The sequence below is a fragment of the Corvus moneduloides genome, chromosome 6, assembly GCF_009650955.1.
Source record: "Corvus moneduloides isolate bCorMon1 chromosome 6, bCorMon1.pri, whole genome shotgun sequence".
NCBI classification, from domain to species: domain Eukaryota; kingdom Metazoa; phylum Chordata; class Aves; order Passeriformes; family Corvidae; genus Corvus; species Corvus moneduloides.
Window position 1 is genome coordinate 12,038,547 of NC_045481.1, and position 24,349 is coordinate 12,062,895.

A 24,349-nucleotide genomic window follows, 5' to 3' on the forward strand; every position below is an offset into this window, starting at 1 on the left:
AATCCTCCAACTGGTGCAAGAGCTGCAGCCTGGCAGCAGTGGCAGCATTGCCTGCATCCTCCAGACCTGCTGCGGGATGCTCAGTCTGCCTTGGATTCACAGATGGGGAGCATGGGAGAGAAATATACCAGCAGAAAGGCAGGTACACTGGATTACCTTTGTCATATGGAAGTGGAAAGGCTAAAAATAATCCTCAGTGCAGTCTCATGGATGGGTGGTGGCCACCTACCCGTCTTTGCTACCAGGCGCCTTGTATCACCTCCAGCTCCAGAGGTGGGGGGGAGCATCAGCTGCCCAGGGCACAGCAATCCCCTGACCAGTGAGCCGTGGGCTCCAGGAGAATATTGTCCCTGGGAGAGTCACACTCAGCCATTGTGACACCATATCCTTCTCCTCAAGCCTTGTCAAGCAGTACAAGCCTTGCTGTACAGTAAAGTAAGCAAGAGCATGTGTCTGGCTCCATCAGAGCAAGTCTGGAACCCAACACTGTCTCCATTTCAGATGAATTTTGGAATCCACAATTACCACAAGCTGCTAAATCAGTCAAAATTAATTAAATTATCCTTACTTACAACGAAGAGAATACACCTAACCATCCAGACATGAGGGCCTTAACATGGCACTACTCATAATGCCATACCCAGATCCCAGTAGGTACAGCAACTTTGCCTTCAGGCTTTGCTGCCAAAATCAGCAGCAAAGGACCTGCTACTGTCCTGTGACTGAAACACAGATACAGACCTCAGGAGCAGAGTTTGATGCATGACAACCAATTGTTACTGTAACATAAAGCCACAACACATCAAACTCAATCCCTGCTCTCCTTCAGTCAATGGAAGTTTTTCATCATTCATTTAAATGGAAACAGGATTGAGCCTGTTATCTGGCCTCCAGTGAAATAACAGAAAGGAACATAAAACAGCACATGAGGGGAATCCTTTCCTGCAAAGCACTTCATCAATCTTTCAACATCCAAAATGCCTCCAGGGACCCATTGCTAGCTTGCTGTCTCACCCTAAATGGAGGTGTAACTCTTTATCCTGAAGACTTCTTACTCCTCCCATGCGTAAAAGGCACAACTATCCCACTTCTGCTTTAAGAGACTTCTCTGAAAACAGCCCAGAAAATGTTCCCTTTATAAAGGTCACTGAGAATCTCTGTATTACTCTCTGTACATTATTTTAAGCACAAATCAAGCACCAGTGGTTTCACAAAAGCCCAGCAAAATTTTTAGTAATTTTTAGGACCATACATCACTGATACTGACGTCTCCTACATGTGACAGGTAATAAATATAGGGCTTAGTAACACAATTGTGAGTAGCCACATTCCTTCTTCATGATAAGAGTTTGTTGTATATTAGTATTTATATGCAAAATTATGCTTGCAGACTTCTGGAACTTGCTTTATTTTCCTAATACACAGAAGTTACTGAAAATGTGGTATTTGTTGGAGGTCCATTACATTTCATATACCATGTCAAATATTACTAATTCCTCTATTGATACTTTATTTTACATTAACATGCAATCAGACTCATCCATGTGAGTTCCCACCATAGGTAATTATGTCTAAAAATACATAAAAATTTAATTGTAGAGGGGTCTTAATTGCAAAATTGTTCAGGTTTGTGCACAACATCTACTCCAATGATCTTCACTTTACTACAGGGCAGATTAAAGACATCTTATTTAAATGTGGAGGGGAAGGGGTTCTTCCTAGGGACCCCAAATCCTAATATTCACCCTTGTTTTTTCTGAAAGCATTACATCTCTGGGATGGCAAACCTCTGCACTAGTACCCCTTGTTTGCCTGAAATTAAAGCAAATCTGCTTAGCTTTGTTCACAGGTGATATGTGAAATCAAGTGTTCAACATTGAGATTTATAGAATATTGTTTCAATACTAAAAAAATTGTCAATTTAAGCAGTTTGCAGATAATACTGTTTCATTCTGTGTGACACATTTTGACCCACTCTCATCCATCTCTTCTGTCTAGGATTCATCTTCAAGAATTAGCAGATTGGCTAAATTGGACCTAACTCTTCTTGAAAGGGTCAGCATTGCCCTTTCTTGCCTAGCCCTGGTGAGAATGGGCAGCTACTTTGAGACAGTGCTGCAGGGAAGGTGCCTTCATCCTGAAGTAACATTCTTCTCTTCCATCTGTTCAGAACCTGAAAAACACAGTCCTTTCTTCCTGGCTTTTACTAAATGTATGATTACCGAGATCTATAGCCAAAAAAGAGCAAAAAAAGAGTATGGAATCAATAACACCAGGAATCTTTGGGAAATTACCTGTATTTTTTTGTGAATTATCACATGACACTTAATGTGGTGGCTTGACATGACCTGGCTGACTGCAAGTAATTAAATAGGAGGAGAAAATATAGGACGAGAGGGGGAACCAAATGACAGAAATTACTGTGGAGGTTGGTAGTGGAGGAGCCATGGATCAGACAGAGAAAAGTCCTTCTGCTCCACTCTGCCTATCCCAGTGGGTTATCCAAATATACAAGAAAAAGCTCAGGTTGGAACCACAAAAGACCTGTCACAGAGAATAAACAGGAAAAAGAGAGCAAACCATAATGTTTGGAGGAGAGTCTGTGGCTCTGAAGGGTCTCTAAGGCTTCCCCCTCTTGTTCCAGACTGAGAGAAAGTCGAATGGCCAAGCTGCACTGTGCTCCTTCACTGACCTGTTTTCTCTACTTACACGGTTATCCTCTTATGAATAAAACTTTTACAGAGCTTGGTACTGAGTGACTGAGCCACCTCTGACCAGCGGCCCCGTGCAGAGCCTGCCATGGTGCACGGTGATCCCAGCCCCACCTGGACCCCCCGTCCAGCACCAAACCAACCGGGGGCAATGGGAGAGGTTTAAAATACTTTCTCCTGGAGCCAGGACAAGGTCATACAGCTTTTGGAGGGTCACCAAATCATGCTCACAGAAGATGTAGCAAATATCCACAATTAGCTAACTTCAAACACTGAAACCTGTTGGCTTTACTCCAGCGTGCCAGGTGGACCTGGAGACTTTCACTATGCTTCATATTTACAGATACAACTGTGTCCTTGTGGCAGACATTCCCTTAGCATAAACTCTGAAAGCTCTCTGATAGAAATCAAGATCTCATGCTTTGAACCTGTTATGGATCTACCTTGTTTCAAGACGCTCATGATTCTTTGGCCTTCAAAGAAGCTCTTTCTGGTATTTGTAGAAAAGGCAAACAGCCATTTATACAAACATTTACCTTATTTTTCATTTCCATCTCCCATACATCCTCCCTCAACATTTAAATTATTAATAATTACAAGTGATTTTAGACTGATCTAACCATTCTTATTGGTGTGAGAAACTGTTGATATTACTTAGGCCCAGGCTTGTCTTACTTGAGAACAAAACCTCAGCCCAGAGAATGTGTGAGATAATGCACAAGTCATTTAACACATCTTACTCCACTTGTCCACTGAGTCTGCCACAGGAAGTCACCCTTGTGTGGTTAAACGTGACAGGCCAGGAATTGCTGATGCTGATTTAGGAAGCTGACAGAATACTCTCAATGTCAGCTAAAACAGCTAATGTAAATCCAAAATCCTGTATACAGAGATGTGCGATCTGTGCAGTACAGACCTGTGCTAACCTCAGAATCAGCAAGCTACAAGTCATGTTCCTGCAGCATTTTAAAGTGCACTTCAAACACTAATAGACTAATTTGCTAAACATTTTAATAGCTTTCACTTTATAAATACAATAATGACTGGGATGCAGGAAAAGTGTTTCAGTAGTAACGTGAAACAGTGGACATTTCTCTCTGACCACTGGATTTAGAGAACAAAAAACCTGAGACACCTTCTGAACACAAGACAGTCAGGTCATTCAGGCTTATATAGACCATAGCTGAGATCTGAGCCCATTACAGAAAAAGCCGCTGTAGTGCAGTGGCTCTCCAGCCTTCCCACCAGAGATTCACCACCAGCTCTGCTCATGACCCCACTTCTCCTTGGGAGACTCATTTCTCCAGCACAATGTCAGTCATACTTGTGACTCCTTCTGGGACTCCCTGTTTCAAAGCCTACTTCCCCCTACAGCCACAGTTGCAGCACAGCCAGTGTCACCATCGTTCACCTTTGTCCCAGAGCCCTGAAGGACTTCCTCAAGCAACGCAGCAAGACCTCATAGAGAAAATGCAGCATTTAGCCCCTTGATCACACCAAAGGGCAGCCCCATGGGGGCTTTACATCCAGAAAGGTGCTTTTAATCCTCAATGACATGCACATGTTTGACTGTTTTACAGCAGATATTTAAATAGTAGCAGTCACACTCTCATATATAATATGGAGGTGCCACAATGACTTTCTCCATTTGTTTTCTGAGCTCCATTTCCTGGCATCCTTTAAAAAACCAACCCATGGACCCAGTGGTCAGAGTTTCTCAATTTGCACTCTCTCCTGGTTGCCTACCTGTGCAGACAGACCTACCCAACAGTGCTGCCCTTGCCCCAGTCAGCCTGAAGTGAAGCCCAGTTCCAAGAGAAGCTGCTATTTTTTGGTCTCCTGCTCAGCTTGCACATTTACATTGAAGCCCTGCCTTTGGTACTGGGGTTTGGCTGCACTGCCAGGGGAGCCTTTTGCACTGAGCATCTGCTGCAGGTGCCTGGCCATCACCTTTCTCCACTGTTAAACTCTAGCATCTAACCAGTTTAATATTAAATAGTTACAAGAAAATAGTAAAAATATGAAGCCTCCTTCATAAGCAGCTCTCAGAAAGACTGACGCTGTTAAATAAAGTCATGACACACCTGCAAGACAAATACATATTTTACAGAGCAGGAAATGGAAATACCAGTACCTACAGTGCTATCAACAGTAAGAGGAACACCAGTTCACCTCCATAAGGAAGATTATTCAAAAGTTACTTTCTGTTAGGAATAAGATATTAATTTTGAATTCTCTCTTATTACACTGGCATACCCAGTGGGAACTGCCTTGTCCAGTATCTGCTGCAGATACCCACAGCAGACACATCAGCTGGAAACCAGAGAAGAGACAGTTTATGAGGCACCCAGGTTGCACACTAAGCCAGGAGTTTGGCAGATGAGTTGCTAAATTTGGGAACACGCATGCAATCCTGGCATGGCCAGAGGAACTTGCATAACCTTCTGTCACCCCTCAGTGCTCTTGAGCATGGGAAAAGTGAGTAAAAATACAAAAAATTATACAGTATGCAAAACATGACTGCAGCAGAACAGATGTTTCACCCGGGCCTGACTGGGTCCAGACCAGCTCAGTCCTCAGCACTTCCAGCCCCAGTCCATGGAGAGCCCTGACCTCTCGGTGTCCGCCACGGCACTTAAATAGCACATCTGCCAATCAGGGGAGATTTGGGGCCAGCACAGAGGCCACAGATTGATGTCCTTGTAAGCCAGCACATCTGCTTAGTTTATGTTGCTGAGACTTTTAAACCATGCAGTGTTGTTAATTTTAACCCGTCCCTTCTCTGGTAGGTTTTGCAAACTGAAGCGTAAAAATTCAAATGACTCTAAGGGGAACTCCAGCTATCAGTATTTCAACTCAGCATGTTAAGAAATGCTTAAAGAGATCTGCTTTGAAAAAGGCACTTCACTGAGGAAGTGGTGTGATTAAGAGAAGTGCCACTGCTGCTGGGCAGAGAGACTCCCAGAGCCAGGCCATGCCCCAGGAAACTTTTCCTTCCAAGTTCCAACAACTGACTGCTAATGGAGTCTCCTAATGGAAGAACTTCACTGCTCCATTAATGCTTTGAATCATGTAAAATTTCTTTCTGTTAAGTGGGGTTCACTTTCAGATTTTACATATCACCTTCATGATACACTTTGGGAGTTCCTAAAAGTACATATCAAGTAAATGCTTAGAACTTCCTAAAAATGAGTCAAGTAAATGTCCTGGAGAAACACCAGGAACTCAATTAGTCAAAAACAGTAAAAAAGCAACTCGACTGGATCAGGTTGCTATTAATACAAACTATTTCCCTTCCCCCTTAAATTACAGAAATAAAAACAAGAAGTACCTAATCTTGTAAAATATGAATTATGCAAAACCCAAAACTGAACTGTCAAGTGAAAATACATGACTGAGGGCTCTCACTCATGGGCCAACCGCATCTGTATTTCAGAATGATACCTTAAATAAAGGCTTTGAAAGATCATAGTCATAACTAATGACCAGGAAAGGCAGACTCATAAGTGAACAGAGGAAATCAACATAATGATCTCTCATTAATGCTGGCATCACTTTGCCTTGGTTTCCCTACAATCCCAGAAGAAATGTAAATAAACCTGTGACAATTCCCCTTGAGCTGATGGAGGCAGATCAGGAATGAAGGAACGCTCGCTTCATGAAGTCAGCTTCTCCCTCACTGCCAGGGGATGCATATTAATGCAGCATTGCCATAAAAGCTTAATTACCATTTTATACAATTATAAATTATCCTACCAGGCTATAACCAAAACACAAACCTTCTGTGTTTATCACAATATGTGCTCTCCTTCACATCCAGTCACATTAATTTTGGTGAACAAATTCCCTGCCAACAGGCACGGTCCCCAGATACTTACGTGCCTGCCATGGAGGAGGACCTGGTCAGGCAATCCCACAGAGGTATATGCTCAAATCCAGCACGTGTGCTCAAATCCAAATAGTCTATTTCACCTGAGCAGAAGACAAATTTGGCAGGGAGACAAGCCAAGAGTCTCTATGAAAGCTTATAACCAAAACAGGAAAGGGAAGCGCTATTGAGAGAGCAGGAGGGCAGGAAGTAACACTTATACAGCAGGGGCGGGGAAAGGACTTTAAAGAAGAAATGTATTATTTCTTATAGCTGCTTTACTGAGCAAAAGTACAAACAATATAGATTAAGATTAGATGCGCTGTCGTTGCCTCATTGGAGGCATGGATATGAAAAACTTTTTGCGTATTTTCTCAAGGCACAGGTCCACTGTCCAAGAAAAAGCAAAACCAAACAAAGCTCAGACACAGAAAAAAACCCCTTGCTGTTATTCATTTATGGCATGGGCGTTTACACAGCGCAGAACCAAACCCAGAGGCCCCGGTGGTACCGAGGGCCCCACACTGCCTGGCAGCCAACCTGGCATCCTGCTGAGGTCCAGCTCCAGCACAAAACTTTAACTGGCACAGCACAGTGCAAAATTTTCTCTCTCTCACCTACTTTGATGCCTTTTGCACATCTGCCCACACTTGACCTGGAGCAGAGGACACAGGGTGCAGACACCAGGTAACTTCCCAAAGCACCCCACAAACTGCAGAGCTTCTCAGCTCTTGAAGAACTGCTGGAAACATGGCCAGAAGCCATGATTTTACCATGGAGGCACACAGGCTTTTTCTGGGAGTCAGCACCAGAGGCTCTGAAGTCTCCACTAATGAGTGCAAAACCTGCAGAGCCTTGAGGAGACCAGTCCTCAGGAGAGCACATGATTCCTGACGTCCTTGCAGTGGTTTCAGAGTGCAACATACATTTGTAAAACCTTAGATCCCTGTTTAATATAGCAAAAAGAGAGATGTGTAAGAAATAGGGTGAATTTGACAAGGCACGCCAGCTACACAAACCTTTCAGTGCAGTTTCTGCTGGGGAGCAAGGGCTGCAAATGCTGCTCCACCTAAGCCAGGAAGCAGAGCACTTTTCACCTTCACTGTCTTTCCTGTTACAAGAGATTACTTTCATGGTCCAACTGAAAGACCTAAAGAAACTGCTGCTGAAATGGCACCTAGTGAAAATATGGGTATCAAAATCTGGCTGCGCTCACGGTTGGTAGTACACAGCCTGTTCAGCTGCTGTTTCTGCTTCCTCTGCAGAAAATCTCTGTATGACTGAAGAGTTTCAGTTTTTTGGTGGGGGGAGTTTAAAAGACAACAAGAATTAAAGTTCTCACTGACATTTAAGCACAGCTTTTTCTGTAGTGGTTTTTTTGGTTTGTTTTCCCTTTTTATTTTTTCTGTTTAATGAAGCATTTTATTATCACTTTCTTGGGATTTCAATTTGGCTGCATTTTCCTGACACTACATCTTTCTGCTTTGAGATCTGTGTGGATGTTGGGCACTACCTTATTTCATTCAAAAAATCCTGCTCTTCATGAATTTAAAATCTGACATTATTTGGGGTCAAGTGGCAGTTCCTCTGTATAGCTCACACACTGCTTATTGTAGAGTACATCAGTGCAAGTAGTACTTTACTGCATGTATTAGGAAAGGACATAACCTGAAAAATGCATCTCCAAGTAAGTACAGACACAAATCACTAATGGCCCAGATCAGCCACACTGACTCCACTGTTCTAGGCAGAAGGATACAAGAAGATGGACTAAGCAAAGATTTGAGGAGCCTTTTTATTTCTCTGCTGCCATGTGCCTGAGATAGATATGATCACTGATTTGGGGGTAAGGAGACAGCACTTATGAGATAGAACAGTTTTCCTGCTAAACCAAGCAGCTATTATTCTCCTTACACACAAATATCAGCTACAATAATATCAGCTAGAAAACCCTGGTTTTAAACATTTGGTTCTCCTAACAAATGCCTTCGAGCACACCTGGAGACTCCCAGCCTCCTCCCTCCTGCTAGCACCATGCATGCTGAAAGCACAGCAAAGAGCAGGCCACTACTGACACATCCAATGTCACCCTGGGAAATAGTGACAGTGAGTAGGACAAAGCCCAGGGCTGCCTCTCCATGCCCCTGTCATAAGCCAAATTAATTTCATTAAGCACCACAGCATACATTCCAGCAGAAGTGCCTCTAATCACCTCTTTGCATTGCTAAAATGCCTCCATGGCCCTGGACTAGACAGGGAGTACTTAGAAGGACACAGCACCCTGTGACAAATGACACACAAGACCGAGTAACTGACTTCCATCCAGTCCTCACAAAGAACCATATGCTGGATAAACAGATTATTTCAGTCATGTGTTGAGATCTGTGTGAGCAGATCAGGATTCCTAAACACAGAAGCAAGGCTTTAGTTGCAATTAACTGAATATTCCCATAGGTTTCCAAGCAGCACGTCTGCTGGCCATGTACCCGGCTTTCATGTTCCAAAGACTCCCAAATATTGTATTCACTCTCTTTTGTAGAGTTTCCTTACCAGATGAATCGTGATTTGTATAAGACAATAATGTTATGTATTTTCAATCCTTAGAGCTATAGGTTAAGCCAGAAAGGTGAGTGCCTCAGCCTCAAAATGACTCATCTCCAAATACAAAACCCAGGCTATTTTTAAGAATGAAATGAAGCACTGTAGAATTTGTCGCTTATGGTATTAAAAAAAACCAAACCACAATCATAATATAAAACTGTGCCCACTTAAGAGTTATTTGAAGGTAGACATGATTAAAGTATTTTTTTCTTAATAAGAATGTTTCACACCTTCCAAATAACTATTTATACTTACATATCTGTTGGGCTTAGTTCTGTGTTATCCTCAAAAAGCATCGTGTTATATTGCACCAATTTCAAAATTTGCATATGGCAAGTCTTTCATTTAACGATCTCATGATTAAGAAATCTGGAAGTTCCCACTGAAATGGTACACTCAAATTTCATAAACTACGAGACAGTTTCATGAATATATGCACAAGTGATATGCAAGAGCATGTAAAATATGCAGTTATATATTCAGATTTGTAAATCTAATTTCACAGCTGTTAATAGTCTTTGAATGTAAGACATTTCCTCATACACTGAGATTTGCAACTGTTAAACATGCTGATGAGGCAAAAAAAATTCCTTGTCCTCAGAACGTTTAACCCTGTACGTTAATGTATGCCCTTGCTCTCACAAATCTCTTTTTTTCCATGCTCCCCACTCATTTGAAAAGAGCAGGAGAGAAATGAGAGAGGAGAGTAGAATACACTCACTTACTACTATAAGAACTAAAAATGTGCAGTGAGGTGAGGTGCCAGCTGCCACTTCAACAGCCAAACAACTGATCCTGCACTGAGCATATTTTGCAAATTAGTCTTTTTGGGACTATTAATTTGGGATGCAATCCCATCACTGCTGAGGTCCAAGGAAGTCTTTCCATGGGCTTAAAAGGGACTTGATTTAGCCATTTGTATAGAGCCATTCAAGTAGGGATAAATAAACGTATGTCAGGAAAAAAAAAATCTTGTAAAGGCCACGAGTTATGCAGGATTTGGGAAGCCCTGTTTTTTCCTTCTGGGAAGTCCCTGGTTCTCAATTCATGCAGTGCCCCTTGCTAAGATGATTTCATCTCACCCTCACTCCACAGAGGGAATAGTCAGGACTCACCTGCTTCCAAGGGGATGTTTGGGCTGATGCAAACAGCTCAGGTATTGCCTTAAGGAAATGACTGTATTGCAAAGAATTAACTCCATGGCTGCCTTCAATTTTCCTCTCTATAAACTGTGATGAGCAATGGGCAGTAAGCCCAGACCCCACGGTAAGCAGCATGGAACAAGTTATAGACCATATGGAGAGAAATAAACTGCCACTTCATACACAGGATATCTATAATGCTTTTTTGCTTGAGTCAGCTAATTGCACATCCGCAAATCAGCACATTTATAACAAATGGAGCATTATGATATCATGGGAAATCTATTTAATATGATCAAAGTCTGCCAGGAAAAGTTCCCCTGAAATTATGAAAGTACTTAAGAGTCCTGAGTGCTAGGGACATTTTACAGTCCTTATTAAACAAACATTTTCACATTGTTTCATGGCAGCTGGTGATACAAAGGGCTGTATCTTCTAAGCCTCCATGTCAGCAGTCTCCCTGCAGCTGCCAGCATGGGCATCTCTCTGCTGCAGGCAGAAGGCACCTCTGTACCTATAGTTAGAACCAGCCACACCACCCACACCTGCTCCAGCAGCAGGGAAAGAGCAGCTACTGCTCCCGCCAGTACCTCAGATGAGGCATGCCATCTCCTGTCTTTTCCAGAAGCTGAGATTTTGAGTGTTGCAAGCCCTCTTCTTAACTGCAGATTTTAAGGGGCATACTCAGCTTTTCCACATAACTTTTTTTTTTTTTTTATGCTAAAGCTTAGCAATGCTCCTGATCTAAAGAGCTATTAGACATGGTCTGAGTGTAAATATAAACTTACTTGGGGTATCAGCTGAAAAACATTCTCGTATTTATGTCACCAAGCATATGCTATGCCCCAACATTGCTCCACAGCTGATGTATTTTCACCTTCAGCTGGCATTTTTCCTTAAAGTTTAGCAACCATGATGAGTGCTTTTAGCAGCTGTAGGCAGTGGTCCTTTCAACTACCTACATTACTTTTTTGTAGGTCTTGATTTATGGCGTGGCCATATAAATTTCTGGGGTTTGTATTTGAAACAAGAAATTCCAACTTCACAATAGTCCCAAAGGAAGACTAGGAGCTTCTCACTCAGAACTAGCACTGCCTCAATTCTGATACTAACCATAGCTATGTAATGCTATCCATCACTAAGAAATGCAATTCAAGCATCATATTTTACTGAACAGATAAGATACTTGTATCATGAGACACCTCCATAGCATGTTGTGGGCACCATAAGCCCATGGAAGTGTTTCTATCACAAGCCCTTCAGGGGCACATGGGTGGGTGAGGTACAGCATGGCAGGTGTGAAGATAAGGAGAGGTTTTCTGATGTAAGGGATGCTGGAGTGAAAGCGTGTAAACACAGCTTAAGAGACTGGAGAGGAAGCAGCTGACCAAAAACTGATCAGAAATCACACTTAAATGTGTTTTTATCACTTGCAGTTCTCTAAAGGCATGTGCCTGTCTGATGTTCAGGGCATATAATTTGATAATCCTTGGGAAAGCACTTTTCAAGACAGCAACCCCATCCCTAGAAAGTCAGGGCTCAAAGTGAAGTTGTGCAGGCTCTAGAAGGATGAGGGATAGGTTCACACCAAGATGAAGAATGCCTTGCCTTTTCTCTAGTCTTGTTCCTGATATTTATGTTTCTTGGAACAGGACAGGTTGGAAATAATAGCTGACTTACAGGCACAGGGAAACTTCAACTTGCAGAAGGATCCCTGAAGGTGGAATGGGTACAGTCAGCAGTTTCTCATGTCAGCTCACCACATCTTTCACTGCCATGTAACACAATGTGGTGCACACAGGCAGGGAAGCTCTCTCCTGTAACAACATTAAAGCATCCATATCCCTTCCACATTTTTTCATGTCTTACAATAATCCCTAAAAGCATTTAACACGATGCTGAGGTAGCTTTGCATGAATCAATTCATGCTTTATCCTGGCTGAAGTTGGTGGCAAAATTCCTATTAGCAATTAGCCATTCCAGCTGCAGCCGAAACTTATTTTTTATATAATCTGTGTGATCAGTTAGGCAGTAAAACAAGGTAAATTATACTGGTCTATTGAAGCCCCGTCTCAAATCCAGAGTCTGCACTGATGGACAATGACTGTGGCCCCGATATTTCCAGATATGCTTTGGCTGGGAAGAATAACAAATTATTGCTGGGCATAAACAACAAGCTGCACAACTTAGTCATAGCGTCAACTTAGATTAATTATCTTCATTCTGATAAAAAGTGAACATTGCAGATCTGACTGTTTGTGTTCCATCAGGGCAAAGGTGAAACCCTCTTGAAGGTGGGCAAAAACAGCACCAAATGTCAATAAACTCTACTTAAAAATCTGTATTAATTGTGGTAATCAGTGTGGGGGGATGTCTCCTAAATTACACATGAAGAAAATTTTCAGATTATTTTAGTAAAAATAAACACAAGGAGAGCTTGCAAATGGACAAATGTACGCAAATCCTTCGTCCAAAACTACCGACAATACTTATTAAAACAAAAATTATCCCGGCAGCCCCTTCTTTTTCTCCTTTCCCTCCTTCGATTATTTATTGGCAAAGATTTTTCCCCATTTCCTGGCAGATAAAAAGATTTTCTCATTGCCAAAACTGAAACAGAATCCCTGAGCACATTTGTGCACCAGACTTGTTTGTGCTCAGTGTTTGTCAAATAATGGCAGAAGTATTCCTGCTTTACCACGATTTTTACCCTTTTTCTCCTAGCAACCTTCCCCCCTTATCTCTTCCAAAATTATTTTCTTGTCTGTGTTATGTCCTCTGTGACTTTCCCATCATCATGCAGGGACACCATAAAGTGCCACTTCTCAGGAGTTGGGCATCTACTAAACATGTGCAAGTTGGCAGCAAATTGCTGCCCAGCCTGACCGTGTCCTGCCTTTACCTCACAAAGGACACCAGATTGAATCCCTGTCCTCTCCATCCACTTGGTGAGTCTCATAAACCAGTGACTTTTATTCCTCTGTCAAACTAGGCTGACACTTCTGAATCTGCTGGTCAGCTACTGGGAAGGTGGTAGAGAGAAGGAAGAGGATGGGCAGGCAGGTGAAGCAACTGCATAAACCTTATTTTCTTAGGAAAGCAAACTAAAGACAGGTTGGTAGGGAGGGCTTCCCAAAGAATTGCTGCTCATCTCCACTGGTATCCTCACCAGTTTGTCCATCTCATGACCCACAATGGCATGCACAGTCCCTTTCAAAACCAGCATCAGAATGACAGACTTCTTCCAAAAGTACAACTTTCTAGTTGTCTGGCATTCTTTTCACTGCCTAAAATATATGGGGTTTTTGTCAGCACTTCAGACTCGTCAAAAGATAACCCTTCCATCCAAAGCTCAACATAAAAGTTCAGCCCTTGAGCCATTACACAGTGGGAGTGTTCAACAGCCTCTGTCTTTGTCAAGACGTGCTTTTCATAATGGCACCCTGGGTTTATTATAACAGCACTGAAATGTTTAAAACTGTTCTTTTGCGTTACTGATACAATGTTTTGGGGAAAAAAAATTAAAAAGAGAAATGAAAAGCACTCACAAATCAACAAATTACAGAAAGGACAGGTAAGAGAAAGGATACAGAGAATGGGGACAGTTTCAGTAGTAACTCGGCTCGCTGTTCCTGCTAATGGCTTTCTGAACCTTCTGCAGTTCCACCATCTCCCAAGATCACAAACTGAGGACTGAGGTAAGGTCATTGAGGATTTCTAAGGAGTAACATAACACCTGCAGTGCATCTTCCACTGGGCCAGTGTTAAGGCAGTCCAGCCTCCACAGTAATGCTAAAATCCACAGCCAGGTGGGATCAAAAAGCAAATTCCTGTTTCAAGTGCATCAACCATTATTTCTCAGCCCCAACAAGAATATGGAAAGCAGCATTCAAAGCTGCATTATGATTGAATTTTTAATTTAAAAAACCCAAAATAGCACAAGAGTTTTGAAAGATTTAATAATTTGCCATAGCCTTGGATGTCTTGCCCTACATCACACCCTGGCTTCTCTCTACGACCCGAAGAGCTTACCAAAATCAAAAGCGATACAGAACCCTTCAGTCAGCTCACAGCCAGATCCCTCACAGTGGACTTTATAATTGGTGTGTTATCATCTGAGCAATGTTACAGCGTTATTTGGTCTGCTGAAACCAACTCCCCAAAGTGCAAACAGAGCAGAAACCAGGCAAAGCTCTCAGTCATCTCTTGGGCTGCGCACTCAGTTTAGGCAGTTACAGCTTAGTGGATAAAGCACTGACCTCCGAGAGCCCAAATCAAATCCAGCTCACATTCCCATGAAGGGCACTGGAACTGGGTTAGGAAGCATAAGCTTCAAAGAACCATTTTCCTTAACACTGACTGCTTTTTTTGCCATGAACCTTCCCTCTTCAGTATTTCTGCCTTCGTTGCCCGTCTCATCTCTTTCTGCCTGGGATGAGTGGCTCCTAACACCCAGACCATGGTCCTTATTCACTTTATAATACAACCACAGCTGGAAATCAGACCATGGATTTGGGGAACGCTTGTCTGAAATACATGATGTGTGAAAACAGAACTTCCCTGCCTCATTCTGATGGCATGGTAGCCTACACAGGGAATGGTTTCTAACTCCCAGTTTGGTGTTACATAACTTGTGGACTCTTTATCATTTGCCTGGTTTTCCATCCCTCCCCATATCTTTTCTAGATAGAGGTGTTTTGCTCTTCAGTGCTTGTCCCACCTGTCCCAGAATAAGAGAAAAGGGAAAATAGAATAAAGCAAGAGCTATGAATTGGTGTGCCAGCACAGCCAGATGCCTCATTCCTCTCGGTCTCTCACTTCCACTGCCACTTAGAGTTAGGTTCACACCATTTAAAAAATGAGAATAAGAATAAAACATGCTGATAAATGAGGTTTTCTATATCTTGCTTTCTATGCAGGCTGTCTTGGTCTGTGCCATGCCCGAGGCACTGTGCACACTGTTGCCATGCTCAGTGCCCAGCTCTGATTTTGGAGTCTTAAGGCACTGCAGTTTTTAACAGAACCCCCGCAGAAAACAGGCAGAATACTTTTCACTCAGCAGCATGCACATCCACACTCACCAAACTGGCTCTGAGACTCAACACTCCCTGCTACATCATTACCACACTTGCTTTGTTAGCTGGTTCGGGGTCAACTGAAAAGCCTCTGGATGAGCATAAAGCTCAGAAAAGACAGGGGCTTGCTGCAAATTCCATTTTACTGGTCCTATTTCATTCTATTCTGTTCTGTTCTATTCTATTCGCACCCTTTCAAGACAGGTTTTGGGATCAGTCTTTTCAAACTTAGCATCACCATAGGGTGATCTCAGATGCCAAAAATGAGACATGCTTTAAATGTGTCTGTTCTTGTCTTAGACCATAGACATTGTGCACAATGGAGTTCAGTGGATGGAGCCCCTTTGCCCTGAGCAGCAGAAACCATGGGCAGAGCTGGAAGCAGTGTGGTACCTTCCTGCCAGAGCAGCACTTGAAGCTCCAAAGAGGGGAGGCAGACCATGGTTTTATCAGGAACAATTAATAGTGGCCTCCTGATTTAGTTGGTTGCGTAAATGTACAAAGGAAAAGGGAGTGTGATGCAAACCCTTGGAGGTCTCTCAGGAGTGAGTCTGCTCTGTTGGAATGGAAACTTTCTGAAAGCAGAGGATGAGGGCAGAATCCCTCTGTTCAGCCATGACACCAAAGAGCCAGGAAGCAGAAGGCTGGCTGAATGACCGGAGAGAATGAGAGGGGGTTTGTAGGCTTAGATTTTTCTTCACTTTTTCATCTGTACATTTGACAAACATTTGCAATTCTATCATCCACTTCAGTTGTTACAAATAAGTACCTTTCCTTACATTTTGACACAACCCAGCTTGAGATAAGGTTAGCTTCCAGGCGTCAAACTAATATTACAGTGTCCCTCAAGCTAAATTACAGCTCTGTTTATAACTGTGAAGCTTTAATGAGCACCCAGCTCATTATAATAAAGCATAACACAGCATGCAATGAAGTGTGCCTTTAGAGACACTGCGTGGAGCTGTGTGAGAGCCAGCACTGCAGGGTGAGGAGAGAGAGGAATGCTTCCTGCTGAGCAGGGTGACCAGCAAATACCAGGGTACAGCCAGCGTGGCTAACACGTTATCTTTAGTGTGAAGCCTGGGGAGACTCAGGTTTCCAAACCAGGAGAGCTCCCCAGCTCATTCCTAAAGCTACTAGCCAATTTGGTAGCCATCCGTGACCCTCTCTGTGTCTCCTTTGTTAGAGGAACAGAGAGCATCAACTTGATCAAGAGTCAGGATAGCCCTCAGGAAATACTTGTACCGAGTCAATAGGAGCCAAACTATTATGCAAACTAAGAAACTTGTATTTATGTATGATCTCCATATTAAACTTGTTTTATGCACACACAACAGTCAAAATTATTTCATGCTTTTCATCTGCAATGTTATGGTGCACACATAAGGACATTCTTACTCTGGAAAAGAAAAGAGGAAATAGTATGCTTAGTCTTTTTGAATATGAAGTGGAAAACCTAATTGAAAGTCATAGGTCTGTGCTGCAGTAATGAAAACAAATTAAGCCCAAATCCATTATTTCAGTTTCATTTGGTATTTAGCATTAAGACTGGGATTTCTAAATATATGTTAGGTAAGACTCTAAAATCCAAGGAAGACTTGGCACCTGGTATCCTGTATCTGAGCTTCATTATAGGAGCAGTGTTTATGTTGGATATGTGTTGGATGGTTTAATTCCAGCCTACTGAAGAGCAGCCTCCAGGTCATAGATCTGCTGCAGCTAATTTGGCAGAAGCAGCACTATCTCTTCAGAGAAGGGCGACATAAATCTGTAAATACAGCTTCTCTCTGGGGTAATGAACAGCTTTAATTTTCTGCAGAATGACAGTCACTGAGCAAATGTAAAAAAAACCAAACCAAACCAAAAACACCCCAAAAGCCATAGCAGTAAAGCACAGATCCTCCAACACACAGAAAATCTCCAGAGCTTCAACTCCCCTGAGATGTCAGTGCTGTGCTGGGGGCACAGGAGAAAGAGAGAAGAGAGTTTTCTCTGCAACACTGCAAGCACTTTCAGCCATTTCAGGTTTCCACCTACCAATTCAATGTGATGAACCTTCCCCCCACTAGTTAAAAGCATGTTTCAGCACCTTGCAGGGGTGTTCAGGGAGAGGCAAAGCATTTGAGCAGTTGGCAGGCAGCAGTGGGAAGGCAGCAGGCAGAGCCCTCCACACCATCCTCTTGTGGAGGAAGCAGCACATCCCAGCCCATACCCCAGGGACCAATTACAGGCAGTTCCTTGGATAAGGCAGTGCCAGACAAGCAAGGGATGCCCACCAGTGCCCACCAGTGCCACAAGGCTTTGGGCATACTGTGTGCTCAGGATGGGTTAGAGGAGGGATGATGGAATGCTGTCCTTTATGCTCTCCATGTGCTTCAGGTTTGCTGGAGGGTACAGGCGAATGAATATTTCATCTGTAAGGAGTCACTCACAGCACCCTGATCTGCTAGTGCCACATGGCATTGTAGGGAAGAGGAAATGGGCAGGAGAAAGGAAGCACAAGTGGCTATGCCAAATGCTAATGAGAACAAAACACAGAGAAACAATACCCAAAGCATTTACTGCCCATCTTTCCTTGGCACTGTTCTTCAATGTGCTTGTCTCTGAGGATGAAAGACTGTTGTGATCTCCTCTCTACTGCTGGCACTCTCCTTCCAGAGAAACAGCTAGCTGAATTAAAGCATATACAGTAGCTCATGCCTGTGTTAGCTGTTGATTATTAATTACTCTAAGGGAAAATCCTGCAGTTCTGAAATCTGAGAATTTCCACTGGAGACTCACCAACTACTTATCCACTAAAACCCAAGACTACAGAGATAAAAAGTATTACATAAAAACCACTGAATTTATTAAAAATATATTTAAACAAAATTCTAAATATTTTTTAAAAATTGAAATAAAAATGTTAAGCCCATAGTTATTTAAAAATCATTTTCTGTGTGTTTCCATAAGGCAATTTCAGTTTTGAGAGATGCATATTGCATTGGAAGAGAAGCAATCGAAGACATCAGAAAAACAGGATGATCTGCAAATACCAGTCATATCTTTTGGATATTCAAGACAGACAACACTTTTTCTTGATCTTAAATGGAAGATTTACCATTATGGAAATTATGCTAAATTCTACTTTAAAACGAATCAGAAAAGACAAAACCAAACTGGTGTCTCCAGCAGAGAACCCAAACAAGGATGATGGCAATTTTTCCTTGCATCAGTTTTAAGGGAGAGAACTATATTTCTCTACCTTTATAACCTTCTACAACTTACAGTACTGTCATAATTTAAACTCTCTGGGAACATACACTTCTTGTGTTTGAATAAAACTAAAGCAATACACTCTCTCACATAGGCCAGACCTGCGGCGAGCTTGGATTGCTGGGGAAGGTTTGCTTTGCAGCTCAGGCGAAGGCTGAATCGGTGGAAGGACAATCTCTTCTGTGTATTTCCCTTTCTGCAGTCAGCAAAAATGCCCCACTCTGAAAACAGCATTTGCAGGTTGCCACAGGATAAAACAAACCTCAGAAACATAAATCAAGCTTAACAAAGGAGCTTCTTCTTAACATGGCTAATGGCTCGGGTTCCTCTGCAGACAAAGACACTGTTTGACCTACTGCTCTAATTAGAGGAGTAGTGATGTTGACATTTGTGTTGTATAAAGCAGACATGTTAACAGCCAGAGGGAAAGCTGTCAGTGCCTCTAAAGATCACAGCATTCATGGTAATGCACGATTCAGCCTTTAAATATTCAAAAAATCAATTCAATGCATAACTTCTTTTACTGATAATAAGAAACAACTCCAAAATCAGAAAAAACTAAACCAAACCAAAAACCAACCACAACTTCAATCAGCGTTAATGATGAAAGATTAATATGCAATACATGAATCAGTTTTATTCTGCCGAGTATAGTGTTTCTTTTCAGGTTTATATAATCCAGTTTTCTCATGAAGGAACACAAGCAATTTATATTCTCTGGGCTTTTCACTTACTATTAAAATAATACCAACCGCCAGAGATTGAGGTTTGTACATTCATATGTGTCAGGTTCACCAAAGCAGGAAAACGGATACAACTGCTCATTTATAAATACATGAAATGTGTTTTAATTTAACTCTGATCTATTGTATCCCATTCCCTTGACATGAGATGCACCACAGCAACAGACAGGCACTTCATGTCTTACAGATCAGAATCCCTGCAGTTAATCCTCTCTGTGAGCACCCAAGTACCCCAGAATGACAGCAAGCCCTTAATGCTGCAGCTCAATTAGCTCCAAACCCCTCCCAGATTTTTTTCCCCCAAGATGCTGTTGATGTTCCCAAGCCCGCTTTTACCCAAGGTGAAGCTGAACACGAAATACAACAGCCTGACAGAAGGTTTTGTACTGCAGTCCAAGCACAAAGTTTTCCATTCTCACCATCTCTGTCCCAAGGAAAGGAGTCACCTACAGGCACAGAGATGGAGAGAGGCTCAGCATCACTCATCACATCCCACAACATGATGCTGGCTCGACAGAACCCATCCCCAACACTTTTAGAGCCTGTTTTGTAATTAATTTCTGTAAGTGGATAATTGACTCATTAAGCTGAACTAGAGCAATATGATAATGCACAAACCAAAAATGTAACTGTCATTTATCTCGCTGTTCAGTCCAGCCTTCAAAGCCACTTCAATACAATTGCTACTGCCAATGACTTCTGAAGGAAACAATTTAACATGGCAGGCATCCTGCTGTCCAAGCTTAAAAAAAATAAGAAAAAAGACATTTTAAATGGGATACATTTTGTTTATATGTAGATCGCACAAAATGCTTCCCATTACTTTCTTAATGCTTTTAATTTTTTTCCCCAGCTTTCTAAGACTGTTTCACTTTCCTTTTCATGACATCCCATATGGCCAGTATTGCTCTAAGGGAAGGCACATGAAGATCATCTGTCTTACCCATGCAGCTCCAAACACAGCACAAGGACATATATATATGTGTGTGTGTGAAAGGTAACAAGATGAACTTAAAATGCATTATGGTGAAAGGATCTGTGAGCCTGCAAATGTGCTTGGAGGGTAGATTATGAAGAGACACACCTCTGAACGGCAGCAACGTTTTGGGTTGCTTCAGTACAGTAAAATCTATACCGTCTTTTTTGATAATCAGGAAAAATCAAGCTTGAAATGACCCTTGTATAAAGAAGATAAGGAAACAGGGCCACAGTACACTATACATCCCACCAGGGGAGGAAAAGTTAACTTCATGTCATTCACTCTTCATTGCACAACTGCTGCTATTCTCTATCGATCTCCACATCAATTGTAAGTAGCCACAGAAAGCCATTTCCAGTGCCAGGACAGTGCTTACCAGAAGCAGTTTTGCTGTTTACAACAGTTTAGGGAAAAAGATGGAGGCATGAAGAGGAAGGAAGGAGATTCTTCCCCCTCAAATTCATTTTATACTGACAGAAATCCATTGATTTTGTAGGAAGTTTTTTCCTCATTTGCAAGGACAAATTCCATTCTATTCCATGAAATTCCCTGCTCCAAAAATCAGACTACTTAAGCATAATTTTGGGGCTCTAGAGGCAGATACAACAAACACCAGCACAAAGGGTAGGCATAGGCATGACAGCAAGAAGACATGAGGCCACAGCAGAGGGTTTTACATCTGGCTGGGCAAGAGAAGGGAGCCAAGGTGAGTGACACAGCAGGTACATCGGCACTAAAGTGACCCAAATGCATGAGGTCAGAAATGCAAAACTCCTGCTGTCAATGGATTCACTCCTCTGCTCTCAGAGGAAGGTCTCCTGAAGAACACAGCTGAGACTGTATCTTTGGAGAAGGGGACAAAAGCAACAATCACTTTGGAGCCAACACAGAGAATATTTGGGTGGAAAGCTCTAGATTAACACTGCAGTAGAGAATTTAAGGATGATGTAAACGCCCTCCCTGAATATGTCCAAGACTCAGCCTGTGAAAGGACAGAATCAGCCCATGGAATGCTCCCATGCACAGCTCAGTTAGGACATTTATTCAGCATTTTGGTGGTGTCCTAGACCCACCTCCTCCATGTCACCAGTCAGATCTCTCATAGCCACAGCAGGCTCAGCACTAGCAAGAAAAGGAACAAGCCATGGTTATCCTAGAACACCTGCAGCTCCTGACGGATCTAGAACATCCTATGGTGAAAAGAAATAAACACTATTTTCCAGTACTGCAGTTAGCACTTGCACAACTAAGTGTTATAATATGACACCTGAGTGATAGTGCTCTACATAGTCCCTGACAGGACAAACCACCACCTGGAAGAATACAGGGAGGAATCAGCCCCTTTTTCAATAGGAGTTTCAAGAGAATGATACCTCAGTGAGAAAACTTCGGAAATTCATTGAACAAATCAGTACTCTATTTGTTGTTTATCTGTTTAGCATGTGACTGGCACACAATTTCCAGGCATTACTATAAAGCAATTCCTTTCTGTAGACAATAGGAGGGAGCAGTAGGTTTCTCCAGAGTCAGTACTGCTCCTGCTTTTAGGCTTGGCTAAATGCAGCCTGTGCAGACTGTGGCAGCTGGCAGGCTCAGCCACAGACCCTGCTGTGAATTACTGCTAACAAACACATTCGGGTTTATTAAGCCTTTCTTCCTCCTCCAAGTGTTATAGTCATGGCTCTGGACTAATCACAGGCATTGTTTAGAAGCACTTGGGGAATGAGTGTTTGAAAAGCCCTCACAAGGTTCAGCTCAGAGCTATTCATCTTAGGGATCTACCGGCTGCACCAGAGATGTACCTGCAGCCTGTGGGGTCTGACGTTTCAGGAGGGATTAGCCTCAACTCCACAGTCCCCAGCTGCTTCCTCCAGGGTGTCCCCCTTACCCTGTCAGGATCCCCACCCATCCTCTCTACCCCTGGAAAAGGTCTTCCCTGACAGAAATTAATGTTCAAATTCAGATTAAAGTGCAGCAGCTCCTACTGTGTGTGCTGCAGACCAGCTCAGCTATGAAGTGGGGACACGTATGAACGGAGACCCTGAGCCTGAAGCCAAGCAGGAAGGAGGTGGGGGAATACACAGGAAGAGTCACAAGCAAACAGGGTTGAGGAGGAGGGACTGGTGCTGCTGGATGGGGTGCAGGATAACAGCAACAAGCTGTGAGCCTACTGCCCTGCAAATGGATCTGCTTCTCCTGTTGTCCTGAAATTTCAGGCTTGGTTCACACCATGTTCAATTAAGGTTTGAAGCTTCCTCTTTTTTCCCCCAAAACCAGCGTTGAACTATAATGCTTCTGATTAGCCACGAAAAGAGAGGGCTGTGCCATTGGATTGAAAGCTATAAGGCATCTGTAAAGTCTCAAAAGGTACCAATCTGGGTACCAATCTGACGTAGTAGAGGAAAATATGTAATTTCAGGCTCCTATATTATAGAGCCAAAGCAAATTACCTGCTGCTGATGTCTTTTTATAGCATTGATGGTGGGGGTGGAGTAATGGCTGCCAAATGAAAACCCGCTCAGCCTTGGGAATCAACTGATGTTCCTAAAGCCAGGAATCATGTTGTTGATGCTCACAGCAGATGGAAATTGATGACCGTAATCTCCATGAGGAGGATGGTGGCTGCACAAAGGTACCCCTGCTCCTCACCCCATGTGGCATGGCCATCAATCTGATGTGTGTTGTTAGCACAATTCAAGGCTGCAGACCATCGCTGGAGAAAGAAATAAAAAGTCCACAATGAGCAATTGTTGAGGGAAGCAGAGAGAGAGGATGTCACTGGATGAAGATCTGACTCTTGAGCAGTTCTGAAGCTAACACCTGGGTATTGGAGGGACACAGGGATGTTTCTGTTCCTAGAGCTACACGGTGTGGTTCTCTCTGTCTGGCCACAGCATCAGTGCAGCTGCTTTTCCCAATGCTGGGTCACACAAAGGGGAAAGAGCGATAGCGGAGGTGACCTTTAGTGTGGCACCAAAGGTATATTTGGAAGTGCTGCATTTCCACTCAAACCCTGTTCAGCTGACTGCCACATGGGTCTGTGAGACGCTGACATTATGAAGAGTGAAGGCTGGTGCTGGGCAGGGCGTGCTCCATGCTGTATCCAGCTGCATGAGCACGCGGAGCACGCCCACGTGCCTTGCGGTCGGCACTGCTGGTTCAGGGGATTCGGGGCCGCCTCCGTTTCTCTGACTTTCTGGAAAAGACAGAATCAGGCCAACTAACTTTTCACCATGTGCCGTATTTGCTGCCAGCAGATTTTCTAGCGTGTGCACGGCCACAGCAGCAGCCAGATTTTGCTCACCCTCCCTTACCCCCGTATTTCCACGGATAAATAACTTAGCGTACATCAAGATAAATTTATCTTGGTTGTAACCTCTGGAATGTCACTATGGTAAAAACAGAATTTATGAGCCGTAGTACAGATGAATCCATGTCACTGGAGAAAATAACATCAGATGCATTTCTCTCATAATTAATAGCCATTAACCTTTTTAGAGGAAGGAAATGTTGCGAAGATTTTGCTAAATGCAAGCTTAAGAGAAAACAGCACATTGATTTTAGAGAATAATTTTCAAATACTTGTAATGATATGGCATTCTTCTGATACGTAGTTCATAAAACAACCCCAGGCCAGAGTAGGTGGAGGCTAACATTGATTTCATTGAAGCAGACCGAGTATGCATCCCTTCAAAAGCTGGCCTTACCCTTTCCCTTTTTTCAGTCAATAGCAGAATGGCATAATAGGAAAGAATTTTTTAAAATATCCACTGTGGCTGATACAGCTGAAAATATGTTCTGAAACAGCTCTGATGACATAGAGAATGATAGAAACACTCAGAAGCCCAAAATAAGACCCACAGTTAGGTTTGTGTTCTTTTGTCTTGGTGTTGGTAGACACTGCTGCAGTGTTAATCCTTAATCGTAAGAGGATGGTTTGTCTTTTCCTCCAAGCCTAGCAGCAGTGGCACATTC

The 24,349-nt window shown here is 42.8% G+C and overlaps 1 protein-coding gene across 9 annotated transcripts in view; it reads right to left on the reverse strand.

The window, feature by feature from the left end:
- Window positions 1-24,349, reverse strand: part of EVL (Enah/Vasp-like) — a 121,449-nt gene that overhangs the window by 71,295 nt on the left and 25,805 nt on the right. Inside the window, exon 1 of one of the 9 annotated variants that reach the window (XM_032112802.1) lies at window positions 6,590-6,738. The exons of 7 other annotated variants lie outside the window; for them this stretch is intronic. In XM_032112802.1, coding sequence (XP_031968693.1) covers window positions 6,590-6,600 — 11 coding nt within the window. In that variant the 5' untranslated portion in view covers window positions 6,601-6,738. Of the gene's footprint in view, window positions 1-6,589; window positions 6,739-24,349 lie in introns of those variants that run through there. One more of the 9 variants, XM_032112810.1, reaches the window with a different exon arrangement.